At 44.3% G+C, this 10,000-nt stretch overlaps 2 protein-coding genes across 2 annotated transcripts in view; one reads left to right on the forward strand and one right to left on the reverse strand.

Annotated features, from left to right (window-relative positions):
• The window catches only part of itga3b (integrin, alpha 3b), a gene marked incomplete at both ends in the record, with an annotated part of 74,658 nt that extends 74,245 nt beyond the window's left edge, over nt 1–413 (forward strand). The window contains one exon of the mRNA XM_080834397.1: nt 249–413. Within this exon, the coding sequence (XP_080690523.1) occupies nt 249–413 (165 nt within the window). The remainder of the gene's footprint in view (nt 1–248) is intronic.
• Nucleotides 414–2,783: 2,370 nt separating this feature from the next.
• ace (angiotensin I converting enzyme (peptidyl-dipeptidase A) 1) overlaps nt 2,784–10,000 on the reverse strand; it is a gene marked incomplete at its 5' end in the record, with an annotated part of 41,100 nt that continues 33,883 nt past the window's right edge. The window contains 3 exon segments of the mRNA XM_080835875.1: nt 2,784–3,168; nt 4,165–4,349; nt 6,070–6,192. Coding sequence (XP_080692001.1) covers nt 2,957–3,168; nt 4,165–4,349; nt 6,070–6,192 — 520 coding nt within the window. The 3' untranslated portion in view covers nt 2,784–2,956.

Below are 10,000 nucleotides of genomic sequence, written 5' to 3' on the forward strand. Positions count from 1 at the left end.
TTTGTTCTGACTCTTACACTTAATCAAGCAGTGTTTTTTACCTCCCTGTATTGTGTAAAAAAATGTTTCTTCTTGAATGCCTGAAAATAGTTGATGGGACTCTAATGGCTTTAATCTCTCTCTCTCTCTCTCTCTCTCTCTCTCTCTCTCTCTCTCTCTCTCTCTCTCTCTCTCTCCCTCTTTCTCTCTCTCTCTCTCTCTCCCTCTCTCTCTCTCTCTCTCTCTCTCTCCCTCTCTCTCTCCCACAGTGTGGCTTCTTCAAGAGGACTGTCTACTACAGGATAATGCCAAAGTACAGAGGAGTGAAGATCGGCAGGGAGGAGCGCTACAAGTTTAAGGCCCTCCAGGCCCAGGAGGTCCACAAGAAGCTCTGGGTCACCAGCTGGACCGAGACGCCCACCTACTACTACTGACCTTTGACCTTTGAACTCTAAAGCCCTCCCACCAAATCCTGTGGAGGGGCGTGGAGATGGTGGGCGGATGTTATGGGAAATGCCGGCGCGTGATTGGGTTTGCCTGCTGTCACTCAGAGACCCTGACCAATAAGCACTCCTCTCTTTCACACATGGATTTTTTTTAGAGATGTCATCAGATTGTTCCATGGCATTGTGCAATATCAACCTATTCTGCTTTTTTTGCTTCCCCAAATCAGTTGGTTTTTGCCAGAGCAGAGCAGAGCAATGGCAAGACAGACATCAGTTCATTCTCCATTGTATGCTCTTCTCAGACATTCATTATTGGATTCTGAAACTGATTATCTGCCAACCATCCAAAAAAGACTTTTGCATGTAAATATGTTGTTCCAAATGCATTCACCAGTGCCTAATATAGCATTGAGATTCTTTCATTATATTTTGGATTTTTTTTTTTAAACAAAATTGTGAATCACAAACTGTGGACTGATTGTTGTGTTCTTATGAACTGTAGCTGAGATGCCACCATGGCTACCAAGAGTGTTGTGAACTTTGCCGTACAGAAATCTAGAGTTATCTAGACTCTTCTAGACTCTTCTACAATCATGCCCTCAGGCACATACAGGCATACAACAAAGACTTATGTTACCCCACCCCTTCCTCAAAAATAAAATTAATACAAAATAAAATATAAAAATATATAATATAAGCAGCCTTAAATAAGATGCAGATGTAGTCAGCGACATCCTTTACTGAATGGGAGTGGTGTTTCCCATTGCCACTTCAGCACTGAGATCCCTGCTTTCGTTGCTTAGCGCTGGTTGCTTAGCTCTGGTTGCTTAGCTCTGGTTGCTTAGCTCTGATTGCTTAGCTCTGGTTTCATAGCGCTGGTTGCTTAGCTCTGGTTGCTTAGCTCTGGTTGCTTAGCGCTGGTTGCTTAGCTCTGGTTGCTTAGCTCTGGTTTCATAGCGCTGGTTGCTTAGCTCTGGTTGCTTAGCGCTGGTTGCTTAGCTCTGGTTGCTTAGCGCTGGTTGCTTAGCTCTGGTTGCTTAGCTCTTGTTGCTTAGTGCTGGTTGCTTAGCTCTGGTTGCTTAGCTCTGGTTGCTTAGCGCTGGTTGCTTAGCGCTGGTTGTTTAGCTCTGGTTGCTTAGCGCTGGTTGTTCAGCTCTGGTTGTTTAGCTCTGGTTGCTTAGCGCTGGTTGTTTAGCTCTGGTTGCTTAGCGCTGGTTGCTTAGAGTCGGTTGCCTAGCTCTGGTTGCTTAGAGCTTTTCTATCTGTGATGCGTTTTGCAGCGGTACTTGCTGTGGTTGACTCCTGAGTTGGCATGCCCTACCATAGATATAGAAAACAAGTATTCTAAAGCATATCTATGGCATGTATCCTCTTTGCAGACTTTACTTGCTCGGGCCAATCACAGAAGTCTACATGTATGACATCATAATGACCGATCCAGGGGAATCAGCTGTTTAAGGGTCCCCACTGTTTCCTGAAAGTCAATGTGAGTTTAAAGGGGTGTGGATGAAGATCCTCAAATGATATCTTTAAAGGTCAGATTTAACCTCATGCGTGGAATGTAACCTGTGGAGGGCAATCCTCTTTTGTAAAGAGTCATAACACTGGAGAAATTAAGGTGAAAACATTTGTGCTGACCTAGAAAAACCTCTATTGCTATAAATATTTTCAGGATTTTATTTCCAGTGATGTTTGCTATGTTGCTAAGTAATGCTTTGTTTGGGGTGTCAATTGTCTTCAATTTTTTGTTTACCATCTTCACGTTTTACGCCCCTTCAAACGGCATGTACACCCACCTAGGCTCACAGACCTCTCTACTGTCTAACACAGGAATCACCACAGTCATCCGAAACACAAGGGGGCGCTAGTCTGCAGTTCTGTGGGGGTGGGGGAGGGGTGGAGGTCATGGGTTATAGGGAATAGGGGTAAGATGCTTCTTCTCTTCTCTCAAGAGAAAACACGAGGCTATCTTATAGGTTCAATTTTATACCGTGTTGTTTCAATGTCAATAAAAATGTTTTAATGAAATGTGTGTTTTCTTTGACGACCATTTACAGAATATCGTTAGTCAGTGATGATGTGAAAAGGATGATGGTCAAGTGTAATTTGATGATGTAGAGCCTAGCTCCCGGTCATGAAAAGATATGTATTATCACCACTAGGGGGCAGTCATACAATGATACATTACAAGAAGGTTTATGTTTATATCTGTCTTTATTCTACAAAGGCCAAAATATTTACCAAGAAAATTAATCCAAAATGCATACACAATTCTGACTTTTCAAACAAAATAATTGTACTCCCCCCCACCCCCAACAATTTCATTCAAATCATTACAAATAAATTACAAAAACAAAACAGTCAGCTTTCTTTGCATAGTCAAAACAATACGACCCGAAAAAATGTATCAATAAATATACAAGACATTCAACAGCGAAGAAACAACAGCAACACTAACAAAAACAATCGTTGAATCATCAAAAAACATTCTCAAAAATTCCAGACTTTTCTTTTTTTTTTTCTCCAGTTATTTATTTCAGCTCCATCTGTGAGGAGGACTTCTGATAGGAATGCCTCGCTTTACGGAACTTGTAGGCCAGGAACGCCGTGGCAACCAGGAGAACCAGACCGAGAACCAGGAGCACCCATTGGCCGGCCACCGCGGCAGCGCTGTCAACAGACATACCCAGGAAGTCGACTTTCCCGTCGTCTACAGGGGGAGGTGGGACTGCAATGTCCTCAGCTGTGGGGTACACACAAACATACGCAAACACACACACACAAACACACACACACACACACACACAGCTTTGTCAACCTTAACCTTAAAGTCTTGTCATAACATCTCGTCCTAACAAAGACAGTACATTGAACATATAATTGTATATTGCACAGATAATGAAATGTGCCTACCATAGACAGTCAATATTAAATGGAGCTGAAAGTATATTTTCCCAACATTATTATTTATTACTTAACCTAACCCAAAACGTGTCCCTTATCCGTATTCCAAATATATACAACTACAATAAAACTTACACTACAACATGGCATATTACAATTAGGTAAAATGTATACAGCGTACTAAATATCCATACTATTAGCTCCATCTAGTAGTACAAGCACAAACGGGTGTACCCCAGTGACCCCAGTATGGGCATTCTGGAACAGTGAACCCCAGTTCCCATTCTGGAAGGGCAGGAGGGGAACTCCAGGTCCAGACGGGGGTGACAGTGGTACAGGTGGGAGAGGAGTCGTTTAGTAATCGGAAGGTTGCTAGTTCGATTCCCCACTCCTCCTTACCAAGTGTCTAAGTGTCCTTGAGCAAGACACTGAACCCCCCTTAAAACTGCTCCTGGTGTATAAATGCAATTTCCTTGTAAGTGGCTTTGGATAAAATAAATGACTAATTGTAAAATGTAATGACTTACTTGGCAGGGTACTGCCAGCACATCAAGCACATACGCGTACTATGTATCCACACTATTAGCTCCATCTAGTGGTACAAGCACAAACGGTTGTACCCCAGTGTGTGCATTCTGGACGGGCAGGAGGGGTACTTACTCGCTGGGGTCCAGTTGTACTAAACCTAACCCAGGACGTGACCCTAATCTGGACGGCAGTAGGGGGACTTACTCGGCGGGGTCCAGTTGTACTCGGGCCATCCCATGACCTCTTATTCATTACTAAACCTAACCAAGGACGTGACCCTAATCTGGACGGCAGTAGGGGGACTTACTCGCTGGGGTCCAGTTGTACTCGGGCCATCCCATGACCTCTGCGTTCTGCTGGTTCTCCTTCTCCAGCCAGGTTATGAGCGGAGCGAAGTACTCCATCAGGGGCGCGGCCGACATGCTCCGACTGCCCGTGATGTCAAACATGGCCTCCGGCCACGGCTTGCTGAAGCCCAGCTTCATGGCGTCACTGTGGTGGGCAGGGTGGAGAGGGAGATCAGAGACATACACATGGAAAAATAATAAATTATGTGTGTGTGGAGTACTAGGGTGTGTGTGTGTGTGTGTAGAGTACTAGGGTGTGTGTGTGTGTGTGTCGAGTACTAGGGTGTGTGTGTGTGTGTGTGTGTAGAGTACTAGGGTGTGTGTGTGTGTGTGTGTGTGTGTGTGTGTGTGTAGAGTACTAGGGTGTGTGTGTGTGTGTGTGTAGAGTACTAGGGTGTGTGTGTGTGTGTGTGTAGAGTACTAGGGTGTGTGTGTGTGTGTATGTGGCGTCACTGTGATTGGGCAGGGTGGAGCGGGAGGTTAGAGACATTTCGTATGAACAAAAAAAATATGACCATGTATGCATACAAGTACCGTATTTTCCAGGCTATAAGGCGCACTTAAAAGCCTTTCATTTTCTCCAAAAACGACAGTGCGCCTTATAATCCGGAGCAGTTTATACATGGATTAATCCTGGTTGTGCTTACTGACCTCGAAGGGATTTTGTGTGGTACACGGCGCTCTGTCAAAATGTTTTAGTACGACTTTGGTAAACTACAAAGCCACGGCTACCGTAATCAATCCAATCATCAGTGGTGTATTATGATGGGGGTAAATCATCAGTGGTGTATTATGATGGGGGTAAATCATCAGGGGTGTATTATGATGGGGTAAATCATCACTGGTGTATTATGATGGGGTAAATCATCACTGGTGTATTATGATTGGGCATTAACAGGATCAGGGGTGTATTATGATGGGGTAAATCATCAGTGGTGTATTATGATGGGGTAAATCATCACTGGTGTATTATGATTGGGCATTAACAGGATCAGTGGTGTATTATGATGGGGCATTAACAGGATCAGGGGTGTATTATGATGGGGCATTAACAGGATCAGTGGTGCGTTATGATGGGGCATTAACAGGATCAGTGGTGTATTATGATGGGGCATTAACAGGATCAGGGGTGTATTATGATGGGGGGTAAATCATCAGTGGTGCGCTATGATGGGGCTAATCTACGGTGGTGCGTTATGATGGGGCAAATTATCAGTGGTGTATTATGATGGGGCTAATCTACAGTGGTGCGTTATGATGGGGCTAATCTACAGTGGTGCGTTATGATGGGGCTAATCTACAGTGGTGCGTTATGATGGGGCTAATCTACAGTGGTGCGTTATGATGGGGCTAATCTACAGTGGTGCGTTATGATGGGGCTAATCTACGGTGGTGCGTTATGATGGGGCTAATCTACGGTGCTGCGTTATGATGGGGCTAATCTACAGTGGTGCGTTATGATGGGGCTAATCTACGGTGGTGCGTTATGATGGGGTAAATTATCAGTGGTGTATTATGATGGGGTAAATTATCAGTGGTGTATTATGATGGGGCTAATCTACGGTGGTGCGTTATGATGGGGTAAATCATCAGTGGTGCGTTATGATGGGGTAAATTATCAGTGGTGTATTATGATGGGGTAAATTATCAGTGGTGTATTATGATGGGGCTAATCTACGGTGGTGCGTTATGATGGGGTAAATCATCAGTGGTGCGTTATGATGGGGTAAATTATCAGTGGTGTATTATGATGGGGTAAATTATCAGTGGTGTATTATGATGGGGTAAATTATCAGTGGTGTATTATGATGGGGTAAATTATCAGTGGTGTATTATGATGGGGCAAATGTCTCTGTGCCTCTTACCCCAGGCGTTTCCCTGCGGCTAAGGACTTGTAGATGTCGCAGGTGTGCAGAGGACCGGTGTGCCCAGCGGCCGCACACAGAGACTTGTGGATCTGGAACTGGACGATGAAGCTCACAAAGTACCTGTTGCCATGGCAAAGAGGGTCATCAAAACACACAAAGTACCTGTTGCCATGGCAAAGAGGGTCATCAAAACACACAAAGTACCTGTTGCCATGGCAAAGAGGGTCATCAAAACACACAAAGTACCTGTTGCCATGGCAAAGAGGGTCATCAAAACAAAGGCAAAGTACCTGTTGTCATGACGAAGAGGGTCATCAAAACAAAATACCCGTTGTCATGACAAAGAGGGTAATCAAAACAAAGGCCTGTTTTCTGAGGCTCAGCAGCCCAATGAAGAGGCTGACAGGAGACTAATTAAGCCAAATAATAAAGCCTAAATAATACTCATAATAGTTATAATGGTAGTAATTAAGACTAATCAAGACGATTTAACAAATGAAGTACGCAGAAATCAAGAGTACCTACAAGTAGACTGGTTAATTCCTATATTTGTGCGGGTGAGTAGCGCAGTGCAGGCACACCTCTACCGCAAGATCTCAAAAGCACACACTTTCCTAACAAATGTAAAACGTTTCGACACATTCAGCTAATAGTTTTCACACAAATTTGCGTATTTCGTAACAAGACATCCAATGACCCCAATCAGGGGCGGACTGGGACAAAAAATCGGCCCGGGCATTTTGAACCAGACCGGCCCACTAAATTCGATAACACACCTTTTTAATCTCGAATGTCTACACCAACCAGGCTTATAGCTAGCAGGGCGTCTGCCCTATAGTCTACTAAAAAATAAGAAGAAACGGGACGCCCTACTTTTAGGCAGGACGGTCTAAAGACGCCCTATTTTTCTCCCGTTTTACCTGTTAACTTCGCTGAATGTGATCAAAATTCACCGTTTCAGTCGCTTCAGTGCTTAGCGAAGTCTAGAATCATACATATGACCTGCCAATTAGAAAATACAAATAGCATTGCTGTATTCCCGCTACAACAACGTTACATCATGATTCCAACGAAACATTAGGGCCTTATACATGTGCCACTGAGATCAGATCAGTTTATCGTATCGTATTCGCGTGTAGGTGTGAAGATTTTCAAGGGAAACGGCTCTTGTCGTTACCTGTATACATGTGCAAAATGTAAAGCGGTTACATTGCCTCGGGCATGCGCAAAGACCACGGAGATGTGCTCCCACCTGGTTTGTTTACTAACAACATCAACGTGGATCCGCATCGGGCACAGGCAGTGTAGTGGCTTAAAGTTCCCTTCTTTCTATCAGCATATAGTGCTTAATATTTTCTTTGAATAACCACTCTCGGATGGAAAGAAAACGAGTCTACGCGTGGATGTGTTTCAACAACGGTAGAAAACTGTGTTTGCTCCGTCTTTTACTGGACTCATAATTATATGACAGTGGTATTAGTTACAGTTGAGACACCCGAAATAACTTGCATGCGCAGCAATCCTGAGACGTGATTTTTAGTTTGCACATGAATACTAACGTCTTCTTTGATCCCAGGAAATTTGAGCACATAACCCATCTCCCTTACGGAGATATTGGCGAAAGTTAACCTACTTCATTGCAAACGTCTAGTTTTTCAAACGTGTCTAGTTTTTGTGCAGTAGTGAATAGAGTCTCAGTCTACTACACCATACATAGCATATCATGTTTGTAGAAAATGATTAAGGTGCAACAAATGCCAATAAGCATATTTCAATTAAATGATTCACATTGCAAGCAAAATGGTGCGGCTGGAGCACAGGGAGGGACAACGGTGACGCAGTTTGGATGTAGCGACAAACATTTATGTGCTGTAACAAACAGTGTTAACCAGTATGTGAGTAACGTGGCTTTTATTAAAACATAGCGTGTGTTATGTGTAGCTATTTCATTCCGTTTATTAACCTTTCCGGCTGTCTGTATTACTAGCCAGCAGCAGACGTAACGGAAAGGGAGCATTTTACTCCCCGGCAATCTCTCTACAAACTTCCATACAGACGCGGGATCAGCAGAGGAAAATCTACTTTCCTTTTGGGAGAAACCAGGCCAGTCGTTCCCACGACTACAGCACCTTGCAAAACGAATTATATGCGTTCCAGCAACAGGTGCTGCGAGTGAGCGCTCCTTCAGTGCAGCAGGGCGCGTTATAGAAGCCAGGCGAGAGCGCCTGAATCCTGACACTGTAGATGCTATTTTATTCCTGCATAGTGCTAAGACAAATTCTAAATAGAACGAAGGTTAGGCATATCAGCAGAGGTATATTTTGGTTACATTAGGATGGCTACGTTTATAGCTTGCGTTTTGGGCGCACCACAATGCCAAGAAGTTTGTCGCGACTGTAATGGCATATTTCATTGTGGGGGTGATTGATAGTTTAAGGCTTACGAGACACGGTGTTTTCTGATGTTTTACTGAGTCCTCTCTGTCTCTATCACACACACACACACACAGACACTAACGGAAGCAAAAAAGGTTTAAATTAAGTGACATCCCTCAAATGTCGCGTCTCCCGCAAACCTGCAAGCTATGAGTCAGCTGTCAGTATTGGAAGAAGCCTTAACGTCGAAGATGAAACTTCCTGGGTTATTTTGTTTAGGCTATTAGTTATATTTTAAAACAGCCAGTCATTGTAGCCTACCACTCATGGAATAAGGAATTTCAAAGAGATGATGGAGTGAACTTTCTAGCCTCCTGTCACCGTCTCCCCCCAGTCACGCACGGCCTCCCCCATGACACATCGGCCTGATTTGACACGCCCTTTTGTAAGACGAATTAACGTGGTAAACCACCTCTCTCGAAAGGCTCAGACGATCGGCGGAAAAACTAACGGTTTACATCTAGACCCCTTATACATGAGGCAATTGTAACACGCTCGCGAGTTTCTATCGTGGTAGGCGCAATGTAACCGCTTTACATTGACGCATGTATAAGGGGCTATTGATTCACGGGCTCGCAGAAGCTCCAGAAGACAGCTGTCTCACCGCACGTCACTGAACCTACTACTGTATGAGTTCAACAAGAGTTTGTGTGTTAAGGTGGTGGTCTTAATTAATCTAAATGCAATACACATCATACACTTTAAAGCTTTGTTCAGAATACGGAGGTATAAGATCGGTCGATATTTTCCATGAAAATAGCGACTGAAGAACCCCCTGTTCTCGTCTCCGAGAGGACAGGCTGTATTGCTCCCTTTTCTAGAAGGGAGTCTATTTCCTCCTGTAGGAAACGCTTTTGATGAGGTGGCATTAACGTTTGAACTACGCCCCTGAACTTCGGGGGGGACGGGAAAACTGGAGCGTATAACGGGCTATCATAATTCGGTATCTGGACAAATTGGCATATTTTCGGAATACCAGGGTTTGGGAATACTGGGCTTTCGGAACAATTGACATGGCACCGCGCACCACTCAAACACACAACATAGAGTGTAGGCTAACGGCTGGCTGTTTCAGAGTACAGTAGGCTGAGGGCTAGCAACAGCTACAGACTTGTCTTGTATTTAGCTATGCAAACGAACTTGGCCATAGAACATAGGTTCTAAGTCAAACATATTTTAGAGACGTTTTAATTCATGATCAGTAAGCTTACCGTAGGTCGTTGTATCATATCTCCCTGGCTGTAGCCACCAGCACTGTCATCCACGGGAGCTGATGGCAAAGTTTAGCTAAAGGTAGAAGATTTTTGCTGATATGATTGGACGAGACCCTAGTCACTCAAGAAGACGGCCAATGGGCCGCAGACTAGCGTGCGCGTGTCAAGCAAGTCAAGGCCATGGGCCACGCTGTTTACCGTCCTAATGCATTATGTAGGCAGGTCCAAATCGAAAGGGGTTTGTGTTGGGTCAGCCCAGGGGATGTGATTGGGCCAGCC

Source organism: Sprattus sprattus, assembly GCF_963457725.1.
Source record: "Sprattus sprattus genome assembly, chromosome: 3".
Taxonomy (NCBI): domain Eukaryota; kingdom Metazoa; phylum Chordata; class Actinopteri; order Clupeiformes; family Clupeidae; genus Sprattus; species Sprattus sprattus.